This window comes from Prorops nasuta, unplaced genomic scaffold, assembly GCF_024137725.1.
Source record: "Prorops nasuta isolate Cenicafe-Biocafe unplaced genomic scaffold, Cenicafe_Pnas_1.2 PNAS00008, whole genome shotgun sequence".
NCBI classification, from domain to species: Eukaryota; Metazoa; Arthropoda; class Insecta; order Hymenoptera; family Bethylidae; genus Prorops; species Prorops nasuta.
In genome coordinates this window covers 1,093,535-1,117,378 of record NW_027116805.1, presented here as the reverse complement: position 1 = coordinate 1,117,378, position 23,844 = coordinate 1,093,535, and the positions used below count along the sequence as shown (strand labels likewise).

The 23,844-nt window shown below is 31.0% G+C and overlaps 6 protein-coding genes across 10 annotated transcripts; 4 read left to right on the top strand and 2 right to left on the bottom strand.

Moving 5' to 3' along the window:
- The first annotated feature begins 4,080 nt into the window (after nt 1-4,080).
- Nucleotides 4,081-5,965, top strand: LOC136775804 (protein arginine methyltransferase NDUFAF7, mitochondrial). The gene is made up of 5 exons (XM_066730881.1): nt 4,081-4,482; nt 4,639-4,746; nt 4,848-5,117; nt 5,185-5,301; nt 5,360-5,965. Exons 1-5 carry the CDS (start codon nt 4,174-4,176, stop codon nt 5,861-5,863), a joined length of 1,308 nt encoding a protein of 435 aa, XP_066586978.1. The 5' UTR covers nt 4,081-4,173; the 3' UTR covers nt 5,864-5,965.
- On the bottom strand, nt 5,946-8,939 carry LOC136775802 (CWF19-like protein 2). The gene is made up of 11 exons (XM_066730879.1): nt 8,682-8,939; nt 8,209-8,604; nt 7,913-8,019; nt 7,511-7,853; nt 7,326-7,440; nt 7,157-7,257; nt 7,022-7,087; nt 6,642-6,947; nt 6,426-6,581; nt 6,172-6,354; nt 5,946-6,095 (listed from the first exon to the last, which is right to left on the bottom strand). The coding sequence occupies exons 1-11, from the start codon at nt 8,823-8,825 to the stop codon at nt 5,946-5,948; spliced, it is 2,067 nt and encodes a 688-aa protein (XP_066586976.1). The 5' UTR covers nt 8,826-8,939.
- A 201-nt stretch (nt 8,940-9,140) lies between these two features.
- On the top strand, nt 9,141-10,554 carry LOC136775805 (uncharacterized). The gene has a single exon (XM_066730882.1). The coding sequence runs from the start codon at nt 9,148-9,150 to the stop codon at nt 10,249-10,251; it is 1,104 nt and encodes a 367-aa protein (XP_066586979.1). The 5' UTR covers nt 9,141-9,147; the 3' UTR covers nt 10,252-10,554.
- On the bottom strand, nt 10,346-20,367 carry LOC136775801 (oxysterol-binding protein-related protein 9). Of its 3 annotated transcripts, none has more exons than XM_066730875.1 (13): nt 20,052-20,367; nt 15,549-15,764; nt 15,172-15,402; nt 15,000-15,063; nt 14,853-14,942; nt 14,440-14,554; nt 13,919-14,031; nt 12,989-13,018; nt 12,763-12,925; nt 12,424-12,698; nt 11,954-12,348; nt 11,646-11,873; nt 10,346-11,575 (listed from the first exon to the last, which is right to left on the bottom strand). In XM_066730875.1, the coding sequence occupies exons 1-13, from the start codon at nt 20,184-20,186 to the stop codon at nt 11,483-11,485; spliced, it is 2,148 nt and encodes a 715-aa protein (XP_066586972.1). In that variant the 5' UTR covers nt 20,187-20,367; the 3' UTR covers nt 10,346-11,482. The 3 variants fall into 3 exon arrangements, with proteins under 3 accessions (XP_066586972.1, XP_066586974.1, XP_066586975.1); XM_066730877.1 differs by having other exon boundaries at nt 13,919-14,028; nt 20,052-20,366; XM_066730878.1 differs by having other exon boundaries at nt 14,853-14,936; nt 20,052-20,366.
- On the top strand, nt 16,604-19,713 carry LOC136775806 (very long chain fatty acid elongase 7-like). The gene is made up of 4 exons (XM_066730883.1): nt 16,604-16,897; nt 17,403-17,674; nt 18,897-19,196; nt 19,316-19,713. The coding sequence occupies exons 1-4, from the start codon at nt 16,852-16,854 to the stop codon at nt 19,481-19,483; spliced, it is 786 nt and encodes a 261-aa protein (XP_066586980.1). The 5' UTR covers nt 16,604-16,851; the 3' UTR covers nt 19,484-19,713.
- sra (RRM_RCAN_like domain containing protein Sra) lies at nt 20,203-23,734 on the top strand. Of its 3 annotated transcripts, none has more exons than XM_066730885.1 (5): nt 20,203-20,267; nt 20,840-21,016; nt 21,294-21,797; nt 21,874-22,026; nt 22,092-23,734. In XM_066730885.1, the coding sequence occupies exons 3-5, from the start codon at nt 21,353-21,355 to the stop codon at nt 22,214-22,216; spliced, it is 723 nt and encodes a 240-aa protein (XP_066586982.1). In that variant the 5' UTR covers nt 20,203-20,267; nt 20,840-21,016; nt 21,294-21,352; the 3' UTR covers nt 22,217-23,734. The 3 variants fall into 3 exon arrangements, 2 of the variants coding, with proteins under 2 accessions (XP_066586982.1, XP_066586981.1); XR_010822988.1 differs by lacking the exon at nt 20,203-20,267 and having other exon boundaries at nt 20,702-21,016; nt 22,092-22,388; nt 22,526-23,734; XM_066730884.1 differs by lacking the exon at nt 20,203-20,267 and having other exon boundaries at nt 20,702-21,016.
- The last annotated feature ends 110 nt before the right edge of the window (nt 23,735-23,844 follow it).

Genomic DNA, 23,844 nt, shown 5'->3' with positions numbered 1-23,844 from the left:
TTAATTTTTCCTTCGGGATTTTACCGTAGGTATACAGGTCAGAGTTGGGGGTGGGAAGGGGATGGGAGAGTGTTTTCAGTAAACGTCCCAGTTTTCCCGACTTTTTGTTAATAATGGCTACTTCTTGGCGCGACGGAAAAATCGATAAAGAACACGTAGATAGCAGCAACTCTGATCGCTGTCTCGATTCCCACCCACGCGCACCAGCACACTCACCAATTTTTGACCTTAGCTCAACGGGCCACGAGGCATTTCTGACAAATCACTACCGCGGGAGATGCAGGATTTCCTCCTTATAAATTAAACATCCACGAGGAATGCAAATAAATTCCTATGCCAATTTCAGTTTACCAATATATAGTAATGAAAAACAATATTATTATTTAGCATCCTCTCAGAGACAGTCTTTCAAAAAAACGAGTGAAATATTAATTTTATTTAGTATAAAATAAAAGACTATTCAAATGCTAGCTTAGATTGACAAATATTTTCATGAAAATTACTATAATATTTTTCTTGCAATACGAAATCAAAATTATTGAATACATCACAGAAAACCATCCAACTCCAATTTCTATTTATCAATGCTGTTATGGAAAATACTATGACTATAATATTCTTGCAGTTTAACTCACGAAAAAAGAGAGGAAAAAGGGAAATTTTTGAAAATTGTAAATTATGGAAACAAATTGTCAGCCAAAAATATTGCAGGATGATAAATGAGATTTTTAAGAAAAATTGATAGTTTCGGAGAGAACGCTCTAATTAAAGAAAATGGAGTTTTTTACCTTAATCTCGATGGTACATTTATAAGACAATTTCTTTCTGTAGTTAATGATAATGAATGAAAGGTTTGCTTTTATTTGGCATGAAAATATTTGGATTGATTTTATATAAGATTCACCTGTAATATTATCCCAAAACTTAGTTCAAAGTGTAATATATTTAGATATTAAGGCAGAGAGGCCGTTTGAGTTATAAAATGGAACATTAAAGGTGCCTGACCACACAACAGCCTTTTCCACTTAAAATAGCCAATTAATTCAGATGAATAATTCAGTCGATCGGAGCCCCGGAAAAGTTTTTAATTGGTTTTTTTGTTTAATAGATTCACACGACGATAAAATTTTGGCTCGGCGTGATAAAAAGTGGCAGAGATAAATAGAAGTAAATAAAATTGCCAGCAAAGAAATCAGAAACAAATTAGTTTGAGTTGTAAAAATATTTTGAGAAAATCACTTGTAATTGAATAAAAAACGAATAGAAAGTAATAACAACGGTGTGAAAATAACATTCGAATATATAAGAACATAGGGAAGAATTCATAATGTAATATGAGAAAATAAAGGGTGCTTTATATACGTTTTAGCGAAAAGTCCTAAAGATTCTCAGTTTACTCAATCCGCTTTCTTAATTACAAATTTTATGTCTTCGAACTATTCCAGCTTCAACTCAATCTAGAATGGCTCTCTCGTACGAGTTTAAAAACGATTACGAGCCGTTCTGAATTTAACGAGCTCAGACAAACTTTTTCAAATAATTAAAAAATGTTTAATCATTGCGTTTTATGTATGCCAGCAAATCCTACAATGCACATTTCACATTGATCCTAAATTTTCAAAATAACATTTCAGAAGTTTGAAACTTTCTATACCCATGAAAATGCAAAAGAAACAGCAAGGGATTCACTGTTTCTCAGAATAAAACAGTGATTAAACTTAAATTTGTTCACACCTTTTGTATTTTAATGCGTATAATTGAAAAAGAAGCTGTCTTGCAGAAACATGTAAAGAAATATTAACAAATATAAAAAGGAGTACAATTTTAGAAATTATAAATGAAAAAGCTCAGAACTATTAACGGCTAAAAAGGAAAAAAATAAAGTAACGAATAAAATGAACGACAAATAAAATTGCAGCTGAGTAGCTAAAAACTGAGTACAAAATGGAAAACTAAAAAAGGGAGGACAATTGGAAAGAGAAGGTAATTTTGTAGATCTGAAAAATTATAAAATATACGTAAAAAATTATTAACGTGACTAAAGGTCGTGAGAAAAATGGAAAAGAAAATGGTAAAGTTTGGCAGAAAAACAAAAATAGGAATGAGAGGGGGAAAAATGAGAAATATGTTAGGACGTTGTGCGAGAGGTTCGTCGACATTTGGTGGTAGATGAAGGGGCCAAAGAGTAAGAGGCGGGTAAGAAGGATGAGGGGCACACAGAAGGGGAATCGACATTAATAATAAATAGGGGAATGGATTTTCTGGAAAGTCTGGCGTCTGTCGGCAGGGGAGCATTGAAGGGGAAATGTCAGCTGGGATCGTTGGACGTTCGAGCCTCCCGTTTTTATCTGGGCCATCCCGGTCTGGCCAAAAATACCTAAAAGCTTGGCAAATGGAGCACGGTGGGAGAGTTTCCCCACTGATCCTGTAGGATAACAGAATGAACTAAAATGACTTACCTCATATCTTTCTCGATCCTATGCTTCTTCCTGTGTCTCTCGTTCACACTCTATCTCTCTCTCCCACTCTCTCTCTCTCTCTCTCTCTCTCTCCCTCTCCCTCTCTATCCCTACGTGCTTGCGTATTATGTTTAGATGTTGGGCTTGCGCGTGTACTGGTGTGCGTGTATCACGTGAGCCGGGCGTATCCGCTCGTCATATCCTCGCGCACTCACTTCCTCTTCCCGAAAGCTTCCCGCAGGAATCCTTTTCTATCCCCGTTTTATGCCCACTGTACTCTCTCTCTCTCTCTCTCTCTCTCTCTCTCTCTCTCTCTCTCTCTCTTTCTCTTTCTCTTTCTCTTTCTATACCTCTCTGATCCTCTTCCTCGTTTTAATCGCCTAGAACTCCCGGTATTTCGTAAAAACCAAAAACTATTTCTGCCCTTCCTACGGGGACTGCACCGTCTCCCACGAAGCCCAGGAACACCCAAGCCGAGCGTTTCCCGCAGTAAATCTCGATATTCCGAGAATGTCAGATTCCCTCGGTATCTCCAGGTTGTTGCTCCTACGGGAACCCGGCACTCCCTACGGGAATTCCCGGTTGTTCCTAGAGGACTTCTCGCTAATTCTCATTCAGATATCCTGCTCCGGGAAAGCGTCCTCCTTATTCCCAATTTATCCCACGGGATGGCCAGGATATCCTACAGGAATCTTCGCACTCTTATCCCAATTGCCATGAGCACTTTCTCGTTTTTTCACCCCTTCTCTACTCTCCTCTTCCTCGCCGGACTCCACTCCGGAATTTTTTCCTTCCGTGACTGTGACCTTTTCAAAGCATTCCCGAGGGAACCACTCCCCCGATATCGTTTTTTGCGAAATACGCGCACCTCTGCGTGTATTCCTGGCTCTAATCTCTGAATGGAAATTTTACGTCGTCGTACGCAGAACTAAGAATTATGATGGGAGATTGCCGTTCCTTCCCGTAGGACACTCTCGCGTTATCCAGTGACCGTTCGTGTGGGCTTTCCGAACCCTGCCGCACCACTACCAGGGGGAAAGCTCTCGGCTACGAGTGATTCCCACCCCCACCATCACCACCAACGACCCTCTCCACCACTATCCTGGAGTTTATAGAAGCGCCACCGACTAACCAACCACACGTTTTCTCCTTCTCCTCCTCCTCCACCACCTCCCGCGAGTTTTAAATAGATCCCCTCGCGAAGTTAGTTCTTCTACCAAATTCATTACCAGATTCTATACGAGCTCTACCGCATCTGCCCTTTTTATCACACCCATTTACCAACTATATTCTAGGACAATCTCCACCAATCGCAATCATGAATATATATTTTATCAATTAAAATGATAAATATAAAAAGCCGGAATTTTTTAACAATCTACTCTTCCTTTACTACAACTGTAATCCAAGTGTAACATATAATAAAACATCTGAAATTTTTAAGAATTTACTTATATTATTCCAATTATTTTATTTTGTTCACTAACACACTCAATTCTGGAGTTGAAGAAAATTTATTTCCAATTTAAATTTTCGCGGCAGAATTTTAACAAATACTTGTTTTATTACTGTTTTCTGCTATACGGCGCATGCGCACTGTATGAAATTAATGTCTATTTGAGAGGTTATGAGTTTAATAATATTTTTTATTAATTCAGTTTATTTTCTTCGCGTAAGATGTACATATGTAAACTATTTTAATTAGTTAATCAACATGAGTTCAATCAGTCCATTTAGATCACTTATTTTCTTCGGGAAACATTGTCGAAATATAAGAAATAAAGTTACAACATCTGGTTGTCAAAGGTTTTTGTCTTCGAAAACTACATCGTTAACATCTACAAATACACCTTTGTTTAAAGAGTTATTTGACAAAATTCAAGCTACTGGACCAATATCTATAGGGGAATATATGAAAATTTGCTTGACACATCCAGATTCTGGTTATTACATGCAAAAGGATGTTTTTGGAGCCAAAGGCGATTTCACGACTTCTCCAGAAATTACTCCACTCTTTTCAGAAGTATGCAAAATAAACAAATAGTTCACAAGCTTTAATCATTTTATTCATATCTATAATCGTACAAAAATATATATATATATATATATATATATATATATATATATATATATATATATATATATATATATATATGTATATACACATTATGATTTACAGATGTTAGCTATTTGGATTATATCAGAATGGCAAAGAATAGGATCTCCAAAATTTCAGCTTGTAGAGTTAGGTCCTGGAAGAGGAACACTGACTAAAAATATATTAAAGGTTATTAATAAGACATAAACTGTTTGTTATACCTGTAAAATATTTGGTGATATTAATAATTATCTTATGATTATTGTTATGAAATCAAAATTTGTTTCTAGATTTTTAAAGATTTGAATGAATGTGGTAAACCATCAGTTCATTTTGTTGAAATTAGCCTTGCACTGGCTGAGTTACAAGCAAAAACTTTAGGAGCAAATACTACACTGGTTGACAATAAACAAAACCCTGAAGTAAAATATTATCTAGAAGGTATTACAAATGATGGTATCAAGATCTATTGGTATGAATCTGTAGAAATTATTCCACAAAACTTCAGCATTATTTTGGCTCATGAATTTTTTGATGCTCTACCTGTACATAAATTCCAGGTATCTATAAAACTTTTATTAATTTGAAAATTCCTGTGATATCAAATTATTTCAATGTTTGTTTCAGAAATCTAAAAAAGGTTGGGATGAAATTTTAGTAGATGTTGATAAAAACACAACTGAACCTAAATTCCGATATGTATTAAATCCTACTCCTGACAAAATTAAACACTTTTTAATTTCTGTTAGTATAAATACTTTCTATCCAACCTGAGTTATTATTAATCTTTGCATGATTTTAGGAAAATGAGGAAAGAGAACATGTAGAAGTTAGTCCTGAATCACTGATTGCGTCACATTATATGTCCAAACTTTTATGTGTAAATGGAGGATTTGCCTTAATAATTGATTATGGTCATTTTGGAGATAAGACTGATACATTCAGATCTTTTAAAGAGCACAAACAAAATGACCCACTCACAAATTGTGGGGCAGCAGATTTAACAGCTGATGTAGATTTCAAGAAAATTAAACAGATTGCAGAAAGTAACAATCTGGTAGTTCTTGGTCCAATAACTCAAAGGGAATTTCTAAAAAATTTAGGAATAGATATCAGACTAGAAATATTGCAAAAATCAGCCACAGAAGAACAAAAAAAAAATTTACAAGATGGCTATCACATGGTTGTGGATGAAGATAAAATGGGGGGTTGTTTTAAAGTAATGGCTTTATTCCCACAAACGTTTCAACAGCATTTTCCAAACTGGAGTGTTACTGGATTTACGAAATTAGAAAATTTAAAATGAATGTAATTAGGGCAAAAGTAAAGTACACATAAATTAAAAATTAAATTGAGTTATATCTATATATTTAAGCAATAATAAATTTTTAATGACTTTCCAAGTTTTCTTTTGCTGGATTATATTTTCTCCATAATTCAGTAAATTGTATGACTTTTTTTCGTTGTTGATCAAAGCTTTCCTTCCTTGGTTTACGCCATAAACTGTGATCCAAGTCTAGCATCCCTCCTATAATTTCCTGAAAGAGAGTAAAAATATAATCTAAAACTATAAAAATTACTTTATGAAATGATTATTGTGAATTTTTAAATTACAGTAGCAAAATTAGCTGGAAACATGAATTCATTTTCAATGACATGAGCGAATCCGTATTGTTGACCAAAATCCACAGCGAAATATGGTAAGCCTTTTGGAATAACGTTTCGTATTTCTTTCTGTTTTATTTCAACAAGTTTCTTATTACTAGCCCACTCAATCTCAGACTCCAATATTGCTTTCTAAACAGAAAAAAGTTCTAACTTATTCTTATTACTTTTATTTTCATGCTCCATTTTAAAAAAAAATCTACCTTAAAGTACATTGGTGCCATACTACTAATATCATCAGGCAATGGTATACATTGTATTTGCATATGTGGATATTTATGCCTATTTTTATAAATCTCAAAAAATATAGGAGATTTATTTTCTTCCTTAAACAACTTGAATAAAGTTGTTTTATATACCTATAAATTAAATAAATAATACAAAAGAATTTATGTGACATACAGCAGTAAAAAATGTACCATTAATCTTTCAGAGACATCTTCATCTATCTGCACTTCACATGGCACATGTTGCACTGGAGATAAGACACAATGGCCTTCAACCAGAGAAACATGTGCTGGAAGGGTCAAACAAATTTTGGAATCCATTGAAACAATCAAATGTTTCAACATATGATCAGAGTCTATACACCAGCTACAATTATCCACACTCTTTGATACTTTTTGCTGTTCCTTAATTATTAATTTAGCAGCACGTTCATCCTGATTTGATCCAGATTCAACTCTACTAATTTGCTGCTCGAAACTATCATCTACATCCATATTCTGTAAGTTATATTATTATACTCTATTATTTACCATTCTAAATTAATTCACTTAAAACTTTATCAAATTCTTACCCTTTTGCTATATTTAGCCATCATAGCATCATCATTAGTAGCCATCTTTCGTTTCTCACGTTGAAACTACAATTAATAAATTCAAGATATAACATACTTGTAATTTAAAAATTTTTTCAAAATTAAAATATGTACCATTTCATCTAATGAATATTTATCATCGTCGGCAAAATATCGTACTCTTTCTCCAGAAACGTGTGTCTGTATGCTCTTCTTCTTCTGTTTCTTTTGGGATCCTTTTCAAAATGGAAAAAATTATGTTTATTCGTTTATTTATTCAAATAATGACAATTATATACTTTACCTTTTTTATCTGTAAGAAGAATAACTTTTTCTTCAGTACCTTCTCTAGATATTTGTGTACTTTTAAACTTATCTCTTGCTGCTTTCAATTGTTCTTTCAATTTAGTCGCTAGCTCCTGTGTTAAATAAAGGTAATAAATTTAATCTTTATAATCTAATTTAGAATTTAATTTTAAGTTTATTTACTTCATCTCCCATTATTTCAGCTTTTACAATCTTTGCACCTAATTTATTCATTTCAGCTTCTGTCATAATACCATCAATTTTTACATCATTTTTAATTTCTTCTAATTTCTCTTTTATTTCTGGTATAGCTTGACTTTCTTTACATTTATGCTTTGATTTGTTTTGCTCATTCTTAAAATCATTGTCTTTGTCAGCTTTCTCCTTTCTCCATTTCTCACTTCTTGAATATAATTTTTGATTACTGTAACTCCTCGAACTACAACCATGATTACTATCTTCGGGTCTTAAAAATTCTTTTTTTTTTTTGTGTGTATTTACATAGTCATCAAACTGGATGTTGTCCCTATCACAAATATTTTTTTGGTTTACAAAAAGAGCATATAGTTATTTTTTTTCCCATACCTTTTACTTTTTTGTGACTTATATGAGTCATACTGTGAAAATCTTTTGCCTGTACCATGTTCTTTCAATTCAGCATCCTTGATCATTGATTTTATTATGTCCAAAGACTAAAATATTTGTTTAAAATTTTACAATAATGAGGAACCTATCTAAGATTCAGAGCTTGAGCCAAATGTTGCATGTGAGCCAAGTCCAAATTGGACTTAGTGTACATGCAACATCTGACTTGAGTTTTGAACCGTAGCATCTTCATATCTCCACTTATTCAACAATAACATAATATATTAATAACTTACACCCCATCTTTCAGCAGCTATTTCCTCTAAATCTCTTCCCTCTTCTTTAGCCTGCTCTTTTGCACGACAAAGACTTTTCTTTAGCCATGTAGAATCCATTCTGCTACCAGATTTTTGCTTTTCTTTCTCAGGTAAGCCTGTTCCCCCACCTTTCCAATATGGGTTTAATTCCCTACTGCTTTGACCTGGTTGATCCAATATCGATGGTTTATCTACCTTTTCACAATCCTTTTTCCTTTTTGTTGTTTCACAGCATGTTATATAAGAAAATGGATCATTTAAATTCATCCATTCTTCTCTTTTTGCCAGTTTTTCTGTACCTGAGGTATTTGAGGGTGTGGACAGAGAAATTGGTTTTTTCTCAACCCATATATTTTCTTCGCTTTCGCTACTACTCTGTATTCAAAATTTGAATAATAACAAATTTTAAGGAAAAGTGAATATATAAATTAAATAATAATTATATTACTTACACAAGTGGAGCTGCTTTCGCTATATTTTCTTTTTTTCTTGCTTTTCTTAATTTCTTTTTTGCTTGATTTACTTTTTTTTAATTTAGACCTATTTTTTGATTTTCGACGACATGACTTTTGTGTTTCTTCACTGTTGCTATCCATTTAATTATTATATGGAATAATCAATTATTTAATTTTTTAAATGTTCACCACTTTGGTTAAGGCGGTTAAGGGCGCTAAAGCTACCAAACTCTTGTTATAAATTATAGGTTATAGTTCTACATGAGGTCTGTTGTTTTTCGCTGTTTGCTGCACTAGTGCAATAAGTTAGAGTGGAGAAAACATATGTTTGTCTTATTTCAACTAATTGCATTAGTTCGATAGTACAGCGAAAAGGAACAAACGGATGGGTCGTGTCGTAGTACTTTGTCCCGCGTGACCTTTTGTCACTAGCGACGAACGACAAGTGAAATCGTACCTTAATATGGATTTTATTACTTTGGAGCTACGACCACGGCTTCGTTCTTGCAATGTTTTTATCTCCATGAAGGAGGATAAACGTTTAAAAAAAGTTGAAGTTAAACTGATTGATGGAAACTTAATGCTTTGTACAGAACACAATGAGATAAACATTGTACACCCTTTTATCAAGGCAATTTTACCTCAATCTTTATCATCATTGACCATATTCAATAAATGGATTTGCTTTCGTGCTCAGATGAAACCTTTTGAATCTTTATTTGGATCATTCCATACAGAGATTGTAAAAAGTAGCACTATAGAAAACAATATTGATCAAAATATTTTGAATAATGGAAATTTATCACAAGAAAATGAATATTCCATACATTGTAAGTGTTGTGAAAATGCAATATCAAAAAAGGCCTATGTGAAACGAGTGTTACCACTACCAAGTTTGGATTATGACCCTAGTGAATGGTTTTGTTGCAAGCATCATGATGATGACTATGCAAATGTCTCATATCCAAGAGAATCAGATTATTTATATGGACCATTTTATTCAGTACTTCATAAAAATTTATTTGAAAATGATTTGCGTATAGACAAAAAAACAGTTATCTGCAACAGGTGTTTACTGATCCTTGGAAAAGTTTACAACAACAGTGCATTTAGATTATGGAATTGCTGTATAGATTATAAATTGTTCAAAACTTCAGAGCTTTTTAAAAAAGCAAGTGAACCAGTTCAAGATTTTCTTTTGGCAATAAAAGATACTGTTAATGGTACAGCTGGAGAGCAGATAATTTTAGAAGCTTTTGATGGAAATGAAAATCATTATATTACAATGAAATTAATGGATTTACAATTATATTTACTTAAGGAGTCAAAACCAGTTGAAGAAACCAAAGCAATTGCCTTAAAAGAAGCACAAGTTGTACAGATTTTGTATAGATATGAAACTAAAACAGTCACTAAAAATGATCACACGGATTACAAGTATTGCGAAGTTCCTTTTCCCGTGATCAAAGCTGGACTAGAGTATTTAACATCATCTACAAAAAGACTACCTCCACTTTATAGAATTATTGGCGACTATTACATAGGACACTTAAGTTTGAACAATTAGTCAAAAATAGAAGTTTACTTCTATTTATATATTTTTATATTTAACTTCATTTGATAATAAAACATTTTGTTTTGTAATAAATATTATTAATAAATACAGAAGAAACAGTAACATTTTATTCAATATTTGATTTACAAGGTTATCAACATACCTTACTCTAAAACTATCGCATAACTTGACATTTTTACAGTATAAAGTTTCTATTCAATCAGCAGAGGAGGATGATTTACATTTTCAATTTTCTATTTAATGATCATTATTATATGAGAATTATCATAAATAAAAATAATTTTTCACTTCTTATCAGACTGAAATCATTAAAAAGAATTAAAATATTACTTGTTCAACACTCCTGGTAATCAAACTTCATTCTCTTATTGTAAAAAGGATACATTCAAAGTAATAAATTACTTTTTATACTGAAGTCATATATACTTGTATAAATATATATATTTGAAAAATATAAAAAATTTACCTATTCACTTCCAATCAATCGATGTTTTCTCCAATACCTTTTTATACGTTCATACCTTAAAAAATATTAATTTACAATCCATTTGCAAATGGACAAATTCATTATTTAAAAGCTTTATTCTATGCGTTGTTAGTGTCGGTAAAAATGAAATTATATTTCTGAATTTTATACTTTCAGAAATTTAACCTTAACCCAACCTTATTATGTCTTTTTATGATAATAATTAATAAAAAAAGTTGTAAATAAATTTTTAAATTTAACCATAAATAATGGAATAAAAGCATTCAAAAACAGAAATGAAGATATAAATATTGTATTGCATTTTTAAACATTGCTTGAATACTTTAATATGTAATTAGTAGTTCATTACGCCATTCTTAACAGAAAGATAATCAATAAGTATATTCAGGGTAACCTCTTAATAATATATAATAATATACAAAAAAAAATTAAATTGATCAGTACATGGATAACTAACTGGAAGATAATTGATTGTATTAACTTTTCTTCCCAACAATCATAAAGGTCTGTAAGAATATCTAAATCTCATTGAAGTATTTCTTGAGTAGCTAACTATGCCATTCTGGTAAATATTCAGTGTCTGTTAATGTTTCAATTGAATAAATATTGGTTGCAATTTCATCCTAATTCCCTCTACTTGTGATCCAATCTTCATTAGGATAAATTACCCTTAGGCCCCGATTTTCCATATGAACTAATAAGGATGATAACTTGATGAGTCTATTCACTTCTGAGCTATGTGCTATTATTTGAATTGGAAGCATTGTAAAGTCTGTCTGCGAGTGGTTTTACGAATTGCCACCCTCCATCTTTTGTTTCTTTGAAAACCTGAAGTAAAAAAATTTTAGAATTTACCAAAAGTACATATTACTAAAAAATAATCTTTACTCTTACTTACTTTAGTTTGCCAAGAAATATTATTTTCTTTCCTGTAACGTGCTTCATCTCGTTGTTTTTGTTCGATCGAGCATTTTGCTGCTGTTGCTTTATCCATATCATTAATCTTTAGTCCCATTGTTACTTCCCTCCAAATTTTACGTGATTCACAATCCTCTTGATCACAAATTAATTTCACCATCTTTCTCTCTGTGTGAAGCTCTCTTACATCAGCAAAAATTTCACTACGCTGTAATTATAATACTTTCCGTAAACAACCGCTGACAATCTATAGCAAACTTAATTTTAATTATAAATAATTGTTCTTACCCCATCAGACCATTTTGCTTCCATAATACCACTCCATTCTCCAGTTATAGTCAGAAAAGGTTTTTTTTCCCCAGGGGCATTAACTTGACATGAAATTCTATTGCGTTTTCCACCATAAAATGGTTTTGTTATAAAATCAATATTGGCTTGATAACTAGTTTTTGCACAAGATATTGTAGCTGCCCCTCCTAACTCTATCCATGGTACTGTAAGAATAGATCTGCCATATCCATTTGGAAAAGTTAATACATAATCTTCACCATGGTCCAGTACACTGACCCATCCCTTTCCCACATTATGCACTCCAATACTTAATCCTAAAAATTTACTTTTTGTCCATACATGTGCTCCAAAAGTTATTTTCTTCCCTACGTGTTCAGCGTAAAAAGCGCTTACTATAAACCAAATGTATATTTATTGAACCATCAGTTTAAATCATTTGTTAAATATAATTTTATTATAAATCCTACCTGGAGGATGATGAGAGACCTGTTCAGCAATGAATGAAAGCTGATTCTCTTTACACCAAGGAACAGGTCCTTCTGAAGCAAGTTTTGTACTATCATTTTCAGCATTGTTCGTACAGCTTTCACTAGGAAGATCCCAATAACATCGAAAGATCTCTCCTAGTACTGGATTATATGGTTTTTTGGCTACCCCTGATTTACGTCCTGCATGGAAACTGCATAAGTACCAACGGACAACTTGTACCATTCTTTCTCGAGGTGTAGGCATGTCCGCTATGCTAAAAAATTGAGGAAAGTCTATGTCTAAATTCAGACTTATAAAAAAAATCACTTTATATATACCTCACAAATTGATCTGGATGGGCAAAATAATCTGCATACATCTCCAAAAGTGACCTGCGCTCCAGAATAAATGTTGGCAAAGCAACTTTGGTCAGATCCATGCCAATTTTTACTTGGGATAGAAGGTGAGTAACGACTGATCCATGGCTCTCCATAGAATCCACTGAAAAGAATAAGTTTTTAATGTATAAAGTTGATAAAGAGTTAATGAAAACAATTTACTCACTTTCTGTTTCGCTTTCTTCCTCGTACAAGGCTGAAAGAGACAAAAGAGAACTCTCATGATCTCGCTCAATACAAGTTATATAAATACTTTGAACTTAACCTGGGAATTCAGTAATTATATTAAACTTACTGCTTATGTTCATTGTATCTTCCATGTGGAAAATCTGAGCTAGTATCCATACCTACAATATCTTAGCGACGCAAAAAAAATGTTTAACTGCATATAATACAGAAAGTAATTTTACATTTGATTTTTAAATACTGTCATGCAAGCTTTTTATAATGTAGAGCTGATTTAGGAAAGCACAAGCAACCTTATCGAGATCGAAAAGATCTAGTCGCACGGCTTATCGCGAAATCTTGAATTTTTACGTAAGACAAACATCGTCTGGGCTTTACACAGTGTACTTGTAACACAGAGTCAGATAAGCTCAATCTTTCAAATGTATATATATATATATAGAGAGAGAGAGATGCACCTGAGAAAATCAATAAAATCACCGGTAAAGTCACCCACTTTTGTACCAGAAGATTATTTCTACTCTGTTTTCTTACCTTAGGATTGGTATATATAAATTTAGTTAAATAAGTTAAATTATTACAACAGTGATCGGTTCATGGAATAGAGCCAAATTATAAATAGGAAATTTCAATTGAAACAAATTGCTTGAGTTAATTATGAACATTTGAAAAAGTTTAGCTTGAAATTACACAAAAAAAATGTTAATCAAGCAGAATCAAATTTCAACAATAAGATGAGAAAATAGTTGACAAATGGTAATTCTATTCCCAAGATAACATAATGGCTTATCACACTGATAGTTACAGCGCTGGTCTTGTTACATATTAAGACTAATGAATAATTATTGACGATAATTGGACAATTGTCGTTACGCGAAATAAGTTAATTAAATTATTTTCAATGGCTCACCGTCATAATCCACTGATCCATCGCCCTTTGTAGGTGGTTGAGGAGGATACTTTCGGCTATCTCCGGTACCATGCTCGGCTGCCGATTGTACTCGCTGATTATCTTGTCGTCTGCTAAAAGATTCGGATAATGAAACAATGGAAAGACCGATGAAACTGAATAAATAATAATTAGCAGTCAAACATAAGTCTGAATAATTATAAACAGATCTTTGAATTAATAAAATAAAAATAACTGCATAAATTAATTGAGAGTAGCTTTTGATTGCAAAATAGAATACTATATGATAAAGTTTCAATTGGTCACATAATTAAGGAAAAATTGACGATGTGAAACAAAATTAAATATAAACAAATTAGTTTCAAAGACATCTTGTAAATAATAGATGGAACATTATAAGATAAAATGGTCTCATTACCCCAATCAACTTTTCTAGAATGTAAAGAAGCTATTAGAGTGTTCCTGATAAAACAAACGATGACTTATCCAAGATAAATTAATCAAAGTAATTGAATACTTGCAGTATAACATGATTTTGAGCTGCCTGATTAGCCGGGATGTCATCAGCTGCATCGAAATAATCATCGTCCTCGTCTGACGATGAATAAGAGAACTGCGGAACTGGAAGGTCCCTATCTGTAAAGGTGAAAGGAAAAAATAACACAAATAAATCAAATTATTATCCACTCCTATTTAAAATATATTTTCGCCTCAACGGATCCGTGTGTCGCGCAAATCTGCTTAAGCGTAAGCTTGTGAATGAAATTATTATTTTCATGTTTGATGACGTCAGAAGAATGATCAGAGATAGCCGTGAATATAAGAGAATAGATTACCGATCATATTAGAGAATTTTAATCGAACCGGTGCGAATTAGTGAAGCTATGAATTTTATTTGACACTGGTATGAAATGTTTTTATTGGTGAAACCTACCGTTTGAGAGATTAGGCACTCTCGTGTCAACACATTCGGAACCCAGCTCGATACCAGTCTGTACGGTCGACTCTGGTTCGCTAACTAAAACTACAAATGTGTTAAGAAGATCTTCTCCATACAAGTTGTAACTATTCGAAAATATACCTGGTGTTACATGAACGGAATTCGTTGGTCCTGTATAAATTCCATTAACTGGAATTGCTGTATTCTATTAACATTTGAATAAAAACATTGGATTAGTTTATACATAGTATTAAAAATTTAAATAATTAAATTTAAAATTCAAATTTTTGTTAGATTCTCAATGGAGGAGTACCTTAGCTATTTGTAGTTGAACTATAGTGTGCTTAACAGAATTCAACATAGCGTTGGCCTGGGCCAATATAGTTGAGTAAACTTGATGCTTCTCTTCGTCAACATTGGCAACATCTTTTTGTTTTCCCTCCAGTAACTTGATTTGATCTATTAACAACTGCAAGTACGCATCCGCTTCGGCCACTTTTCTATCGAAGTCCTGCTTCGGTGGAGCTTTTTTAGGATCCCATCTCTGTAATTAAATTAAATCAATTAAGAATAATATGAATTGACACAATAACTTAATTAGAATCGAAACTGAGAGAATTAAATAAGTACAATGCAATTTATTAAATAGGATGATTTTAGTAGTTATTTCAAAGAAAAAAATCGGATTACTGCATGTGAATGACGTAGTATAGTGTCCTCCAATGCTCGAATCCATCGTTCTCGTTCCTCCCCATTTCGTGTTTGAAAATGAAAGGTCTTTGGGTCGTCTTTATACGAAGATGTGGTGATGGTAAATGTACTGTCATCCTCGTCGTCAATTCCTATTATAGCACCTCGCAAACGCACGCATCCCCTACGTGCTCCGCGCATCATTTTCTCTTTGCTCTGCAAAATTAATAAATAATTCCCTTAATTTTCGTGAAAAACATAAAGTCTCTTTTTAAACAAATAAAACATTGCACGGTTTACATATTATTTCAGTTGTCCTATCACCGAAAAAAAAATAATTTAACAATTGATACTCTTCGACAATTTTCTATAACCCGCATCTCAGAGTCTTACTTTAATATATTCACATAATTGAATATCTGATAACTAAACAACGAAATAACAATTTCTACTCTTATGAAATAAATTGTCCTTTCGAGTGTATCAACTAATAATTAATCCTGTCACTAATTGGATTCATTTATCAAACTTATATATTAATTAATAATGGTTACTCTATCTCATTTTCTGCTTGTTCCATATACCATAAATTATTTTTCGAGGAAATTGAAAACCACCATAAAATTATAATGATTGGTATTGATTGATCTACTTTTTTATGATCATAAAGAACGGATTTATACTTGATGCATATGTAAGATGATCAAGAATCACATAATCGTCACACATCAAAGCTCTCTATTTCACATCCAGACACATTCTTCATTCAATCAAGAGCCTTTATCGAATTTTCATTAATTATCCGAAACAATTTCTATATCAAGTTGCCATTTAAATAAGTGAGGGAGAAATATTTAAAAATTAATACTCCCATAAAAGATTAAGTCGTATACGTGATCTTTCGCCTATATACCAATGTCTGTATATTGTGATGAGTCAGCAGCTTTAATATTAAATAAATAATTGCCAGTTGATACGAGTTGCTTATTAAACTATATCAAGGATTGATTTATAGCAAATTAGCAAAGGATTTATTTAAAAGTACTGATAAAAAAGTTACATTCGCAATATATTATTTAAATATGATAGAAACTGTTTAATTATAACATGAACTGGACGTATTTGTGCTAGGTAACGCTAGGCATTTGTGTAATACGAGGCAATTGCATATATAAGAACAACCGACGACTTTCGAGTATCTGCACAATTCCGCGTCGCTTTCCACTAGCGCGTGTGACATGGAAATTCAAAGTGTTTCCTCGTAAAATTTTCAAGTTTTCCTTTTTAAATCCATTCAGCCACCATGAGTATTGCTAAGTCTTATCAATATTATGTTACCGAGATGGCTGGTGCGTTAATATTAATTTATTTTTTTATTCATTAATCCATATATACTGTTGGTTGTTCTATTTTCTCAGAACTTTTGTTAAATGAAACTCCAATTCAGCAATATTTAAGTGTTTTATATTATTTTGCTTTATATATCCTGTTCCTTAATCTCTTAGTTATTTTTTAATATTTTCGCTTTTACATTCCATTCCTTAAAATCCAATATTCTTAACTGTTTGACATTCAGCATTCCATCTTTTCATCTATTGCTTTTTAATATTTTACTTTTCATATTTACAATCAAAAGACTCCAACTTTTACAATTCATATTACTCCAGCTAAAGCTTTTCTTCTTATTTGTTTTTCCTTTTCAATATTTTTCGAGTTCATTAATTTTTCTTTTTTTTTTGGTTTCAATTTTATGTTAAGATTGACATCACTTATAAATTTTTTCATTTCATTTTTGTCTTCAAAATGTCTGCTGAATCGGCTTATAGTTGAAATGAGTGTAATTAAATTTTACAGATCCTCGAACAAACGACTGGATGCTGGTGGGTTCTCCAATTCCTTTAACAATAATTTTATTCAATTATTTGTACTTTGTACTAGTGTTTGGACCAAAATACATGCGGCACAGAAAACCGTACTCGTTAAAGAATTTTATGTTTTTCTATAATATTTTTCAAATCTTCGTTAACGCGTATTTTATTTATGGTGTTATCACTTCTGGTTGGACTACCGACATTTCCTTGTTCTGTGAGCCGGTCAGATACACCACAGATGAGTTGCCCATGAGGGTAAGGATATTTAAAAAGTCTTGTAACAAATCCAGTCTTCTCCTCCATTTAATCTATTAAAACATCGTTTTTTTTAAATTATATACTTGCGGTTGAGAAACTATCGAATCACTTGATTATTAAAAAATTAGAAGTTTCGGATAACAACCATTGATTATTATTTATCTTATTGTATCAACAATTCAACAAACCTGAAAACAACAAATTTTTAATAAAAATACGAACGGTTATACGTCATAGAAATTCTATAAAATTAAATTTTAAAAAAGAGCAAAAGACAGGACGAAATTTCTTTTCTGTAGCATTCAAGGTTGCTTGCTTGATAAGACCAGATAAGCTATTTTGTATCATCGTGAAATAACGTAATTCAAATATGCTAAAGAAGTAGATGGAAAAATAGTAATAATATTAGCACTTCAATAATTCCAAAAAAAAGTAAATAAATGTTATGAATGGAGTACTTTTAATTTCAAATAAAAATATGGTCATGAAAATTACCATTGTTGAATTGGCCTATAGAAAATTACGATAATTTCAATCACTTCTGTTATTGATCATTATATAAGAAATGACTGAAAATGCATATTTCTAAATTGTTGATTTTCATGCATAAAGAAAATGTACAATGATTAACATAAATTTTCTTATATAACAACAAAATAGGCACAATTGGATTTTATTTTTACTTTTAAAACCAAAGTTGAATTCTTTTGTAGTACCTTTGTCAATATTATTTCTTGTATATTCCTCAAAGAAATATGACAAAATCCGCAAATCGGTCGAACCATAAAAATCATAAATTAGAATTTCAATTTTTGTTACATCTTTTACAATTTGGAGTATTTTGGTATTTTATTAGATCTAATCCATATCTACCACTTTAGCATTTTTCAGTATGAATATCTAAGCACAGGGTATATACAGCTAGTGTAAAACAGTTTTTAGACTTATTTTCTCTTATAAAAAAAAGGTGCTTTAATTGTTTATTAAGTCAATTTGATCATTTTATTCAAAGCAAATCCAGGTATTCTCATTTAGTCTTTCTCTTTTTTATTTACTTAAATGCTACTCAAATATTTAGCTCAAGATGCTATCCATTCAAATTATTCTTAATTTTATGCTTGTATGAAATCTAAATTGATCTTTTCTCTCTTCAATCCAATCCTTTAAAATTTTATGCAATTATTAATTTGGTGGGTTTTAATTAAATTTTAATTTTCAGATGACCAGGGTAATATGGGCTGTTTACATGGTAAAGCTCATAGACCTGATGGAGACAATTGTGTTTGTCTTGCGCAAGAAGAAGAACCAAATATCATTTTTACACTTATATCATCATATCAGCACTGTGATCATTGCATACTTGAGTCTAAAATATATTGCTGGTGGAATGGCTACATTTTGTGTAATAGTTAACTCATTTGTTCATGTCATCATGTATACTTATTATCTATGCAGCGGAAATCTAAATTTACAGTATTTGGTTGTACCAATCAAACCTTACATCACCATCATACAAATGGTAATAATGGCTTTTCTCTTTTTGTTTGGATTATACAACATAGATATCTTTTATGTTTTATATTTAACAATTATCTTAAATTTTTTATATTTGTAAACACACAAATATTAATTTTTCAGGTTCAATTCTGTATTTTACTCATCCACACATTTCAAGCTTTTATGCCATCATGCCATGTACCAAGGCTAGCACCTGTCATCATGACTTTTAACCTTTTGATAAATTTCTACTTATTTTATGACTTTTACAATAAAAATTATAGAAGAAAAGCAAAAAATATAAAATAAGCATTAAAAAAATACATATACAAATATATAAATTATACATAAAATATTTACTTTAATAATATAATCATGTTCATATACATTATTTTTAATTTTAAATCAGTATCAATAACAAATGACTGGAGCTCATAAACATATAGTTTTTGAAAAAAGAGTAATCTAATAAAATACATAAAATTCATTTTTTTCATAGTTTGTTAATATTTTAATCACTCATAATTGCACAAATAAAATTTTTCTTTACAAATCAATTAAAGCAGTGGTGTCAATATTTGTATAATAAATTGTGTAAGAACACATACAATAAAAAAACAGAGCTGATCAGAGTTCATCAGCTGATTATGACAGGTTCTAGTAGAACTTTGTAAGGTGACTACAATTTTTTGAAAGTAAAATTACGAAGCTGTTATCCTTCCTATTAAATAATAATCTCATAAAGTTTAAGACTGGAAATAATGGTAATCCAGGAAAACTAAGTAAAGGGGTGTAGCCTTTCAATATCGTGTGAACCATTTCTAAAAATGACAAAAGCCTCTGGTGGGACAAAATGAATTACTTAAAGTTTACTTACGGTGTAGTAAGATAAAAGGCCAGCATTATCATCCAAAACAAACCATCGATACTGCCACCCATTCACAACATTCGTCCACTTGCTTAAAGAGCCTTCCATCGTCGACATGTTGTTTGTTGCTTTACCGATAGCCATCGATAGCCATTAACCATTTAAACAACTTTTAGAAAGCCAACTCGACTAAACCTGTCCTAACCTCACTTCTCTTCTCGATCGGTAATCCAAAAATTTCTTGCTTTATCGAGATCTCATAAAAATCCGTCTTATAAAATTAAGTTAGGAAAAATTAAAGAATTGTTTTTATTTTTAATAATTAAATCGCAGTCTATTACACAATTTTTTATTTACATAATTTTTAAAAACCATTTTGAAAACTGATTAACCTCACTTTTAATGTTGATCGGTATTACAGGAAATAACTTAATCCTTATCAAATTTTTTAATTTTTCAAAAATAATATACGTTAATTAATAGACACTTCAAATTAAAATTTAAATTGCGATATTAAATTCCGTTTATTTACTACTAAAAAACTCTTGTTTTGATCGATTATTGGTTTCAAAAAATAAATTTTGTATAATCTTTTGAATCGAAATGCAAATCAGTAACATTTTTGCAAATTAATTTTTTTACAAAAAACCATTCAGTTGATTCTTACCGATTTCATTAAAATAATATAGTTTCTGTTTAATTACAAAAAAAAAACAAAACAATCTGAAATTAGAAATGTTCATTCAACCGGGTATGTTTACCCAAGCCTAATGATTTCGTTTCTATTGTATGCTTAGTTTTTGATCATCTGGATCATCCGGATAAATGAAATGAAATGGTAAATACAGTAAACTCTAGGGCAAAAAGTGAGTGGAAAGTGGATTTTATAACACTTCAAATGTTTATTCGTTAGTCGCAATATAAATTTTTTCAGCGAAAGATTTATTTTCATATACGCAGCTGATACATCGAAGGTAAATTATTTGATTCTTACAGTTTTTTTTATTTTCATAGATTTATTACAAAAATATTTAATTGAGTAATCAACAATCCTATTATTTTTTACTCTACCGTGACGTAAAAAATCCAAATTTCATTTCCAACCTGATATTATTTATTTGGAGACAAGACAGAACATTGTTACCACTATAAAATATCTAATTTTAACCACTTCATTAGGAATTTTTGACATATCATTCACAACTGTTTTGTAAACATTCCAAAAATAAATGTTTTCTGGTGTTGTCATAGTGTGACTTTATTCATCTTCGTTGAAAAGCCAGATATTTTTTCATAAAAGATAAGTTAATATGGAGGAGAAGCATAGTATGGGACTAGTAGATGATGAACAGGATGGACCGGTGAATATCATAATCAATGAAGTGGATGGATTACCAAATTTACATCCAAATTATGAAGAACTGGAGCTACATTTGAATAGAGATGGGAATCGTGATAATCAAAATTCAAAAACTATAGAGGAATTGATTTCTGATGAGGATTTACCTACATCTGTTATTGTCACAAATATAGATCCAAGAGTTTTTAAATGCGATGAGCTAAAGGCAGATATAGAGACTTTATTTAAGCAATTTGGAGAAGATGCCACTTTTCACTATTTTAGATCATTTAGAAGAATGAGAGTTAATTATTCCTCGCCAAGTGCAGCAGCAAATGCAAGGATACAATTGCATCAAACTCACTTTGGAGATACAGATATCAATTGTTATTTTGCACAACCTGTTACACCAATTGGTAAAGTATTAATATATATATATTAAATTATTTTATAAATGAAATCTTAACTTAATATTTTTACTAATTTTTTTAGATGTGGAGGATCAACATCTGCAACCTCCAGCTCTGACTAAGCAATTCCTAATATCACCCCCTGCATCACCACCAGTTGGTTGGGAACCAAAGGAAGAAGGAGAGCCTCTTGTTAACCACGATTTGCTGGCTGCTATTGCTAATCTTTCACCAGGTATAAAATTACTTTTGTTTATATATCAAACTTAGTAGTGTTGTAATAACAATAATATTTTGTAGGAGGAAGTCATGAATTACACCCAGGAGGTTCAGGTCAACCAGGGATAGTTGTACATGTTTGTGAGGCAGTCAGATCTGCGAGAAACGCTCCCCGTATCCAGCATACTAGATGTCCAGATTACTAATAGAAATTTTCTCGTATTGTATTGTCCATTTTATTGGATCCATCCAAGAAGTACAAGAAATATTATGAACTTAATGGCATTTAATTGCAATGTTAGGAATTATAACTACTTACATTACAGAGCCATATTTTGTAAGGTGTGACAATAGCATCAAGAACTAAGTTAAAAAATTGTAAGTAAAATAGTTGCTGTTTGCTCAAAAATTTATTCTCTAAGCACTTAAAATGGAAACATCTAAAAATAATTTTTTGGATTCCATTTATTTCTATACAGCCTATTTCAATTGTTTCCTAATTTCTGTACTTTCAGGTTTCAATCTAGTTTTATGTTTGCATTATGTGTTCTAGTAACTTTAAAGAGTATAAAGTAAGTACCAGTTGAAACTAACTGATTCTCAAAGCTCTAGAAAGAAGTATTAATTTTGATTCAAAGTTGTATTTCTTTTTATATTATATAAGTGTATAAATAATGTATAAAGTACTGCAATTATGCTTACGCGATAAATCAAGAAAGAAATTAGTTATCGACGTTTTGAAAATCAAGAAAATCACTAAAAAATAAGTTGGACGTAAAAAAATTACATTAAGAATTATTAATGTTCTATTTTAAGATAATTCATGATATTTCACGTTAATGTTGTGATTTAAAGTTTAAACGAGAGGTAAAGAACAAAATAAAAAAATTGGCATGCAATTTACATAGATAAAAACCATAAAGTTACGCTTTCATTAATGAGGAATAATTTAAAAAAGAGGAGGAAAAATAGATTAATTTAGATCTCTAGTTTATATAAACATTGTATATACGCGTGAACGTTTGAATGAAGCGAAAGATTTTAAGAAAAATCTGTTTTTGTTATTAGAATATGTTACTTCAGCTGATCATTAAGAATTGACTCATCTTGATGATGACTCTTTGATATTTTAAACAATTTTTAAATTGTTGTGCAGGTAATAACAATTGTATTTAATAAAAGGAATATGCATTACATTACAATTAGCATTACTCTAATGAGTTTAAATTAAAGCTCGCAACTCTCTGATTTTGAGTAATGGAATATTATGTTATATATTTGAGAGCTATGTATTATATATACACACGGTGTAATGCTTTCAGCAATCAATCATAAATGTCTTGGAAAATTACAAGTAAAAAATTAATACTATATTTTCCTATCTTTTTTCATTATTCAGATGCGTTAGTTTTCAATTTACATAATACTGTAACACAATCTAAATTAGGAATTAACTTATATCAACAATGAAGAGAGACGGGAATAAATTTTATTTATCTTTTTTATTTTTAATTTTTCAAAATATCTATTGTTAAAATATTTATTGACTACCGAAAGTTTAAACCGTTTAAATAGTATATATTACACATGTTGCTTACATGATGTTAATGTTACCGAAATATGGTAGCAGTAATGCTTGTGTATATGTATATATTGCTCTTAAAAAGTAGAATATGTAACTCACATTGTAAAAGATCTGAAAAATAACAAACTTGTTAATCTGAGTACTTTCTATATTTAAATCATCCTTTTATATTACAAATTAAGAAATTAAGTTTATTGTGAAGCTCGGACCTGAAAGATACTCAATAGTTTTGAAAAATGTTCATCTTTA

What these genes read in the sequence shown, in the direction of transcription:
- sra (XM_066730885.1), top strand. Translation starts at nt 21,353, where the DNA reads ATGGAGGAGAAGCATAGTATGGGACTAGTAGATGATGAACAGGATGGA. An exon ending in ACAACCTGTTACACCAATTG is followed by an intron (nt 21,798 to 21,873) that starts GTAAAGTATTAA and finishes TAATTTTTTTAG; the next exon opens with ATGTGGAGGATCAACATCTG. An exon ending in TATTGCTAATCTTTCACCAG is followed by an intron (nt 22,027 to 22,091) that starts GTATAAAATTAC and finishes AATATTTTGTAG; the next exon opens with GAGGAAGTCATGAATTACAC.
- LOC136775804 (XM_066730881.1), top strand. Translation starts at nt 4,174, where the DNA reads ATGAGTTCAATCAGTCCATTTAGATCACTTATTTTCTTCGGGAAACAT. An exon ending in TTACTCCACTCTTTTCAGAA is followed by an intron (nt 4,483 to 4,638) that starts GTATGCAAAATA and finishes TATGATTTACAG; the next exon opens with ATGTTAGCTATTTGGATTAT. An exon ending in TACCTGTACATAAATTCCAG is followed by an intron (nt 5,118 to 5,184) that starts GTATCTATAAAA and finishes TGTTTGTTTCAG; the next exon opens with AAATCTAAAAAAGGTTGGGA.
- LOC136775805 (XM_066730882.1), top strand. Translation starts at nt 9,148, where the DNA reads ATGGATTTTATTACTTTGGAGCTACGACCACGGCTTCGTTCTTGCAAT.
- LOC136775806 (XM_066730883.1), top strand. Translation starts at nt 16,852, where the DNA reads ATGAGTATTGCTAAGTCTTATCAATATTATGTTACCGAGATGGCTG. An exon ending in TTATGTTACCGAGATGGCTG is followed by an intron (nt 16,898 to 17,402) that starts GTGCGTTAATAT and finishes TAAATTTTACAG; the next exon opens with ATCCTCGAACAAACGACTGG. An exon ending in CAGATGAGTTGCCCATGAGG is followed by an intron (nt 17,675 to 18,896) that starts GTAAGGATATTT and finishes TTTAATTTTCAG; the next exon opens with ATGACCAGGGTAATATGGGC.
- LOC136775801 (XM_066730875.1), bottom strand. Translation starts at nt 20,186, where the DNA reads ATGGCTATCGGTAAAGCAACAAACAACATGTCGACGATGGAAGGCTCT. An exon ending in TGGATCAGTGGATTATGACG is followed by an intron (nt 13,019 to 13,918) that starts GTGAGCCATTGA and finishes TGTCTCTTTCAG; the next exon opens with CCTTGTACGAGGAAGAAAGC. An exon ending in CATCCAGATCAATTTGTGAG is followed by an intron (nt 12,699 to 12,762) that starts GTATATATAAAG and finishes TCAATTTTTTAG; the next exon opens with CATAGCGGACATGCCTACAC.
- LOC136775802 (XM_066730879.1), bottom strand. Translation starts at nt 8,825, where the DNA reads ATGGATAGCAACAGTGAAGAAACACAAAAGTCATGTCGTCGAAAATCA. An exon ending in TCTTCTTACAGATAAAAAAG is followed by an intron (nt 7,258 to 7,325) that starts GTAAAGTATATA and finishes CATTTTGAAAAG; the next exon opens with GATCCCAAAAGAAACAGAAG. An exon ending in TGGCACCAATGTACTTTAAG is followed by an intron (nt 6,355 to 6,425) that starts GTAGATTTTTTT and finishes TTTTCTGTTTAG; the next exon opens with AAAGCAATATTGGAGTCTGA.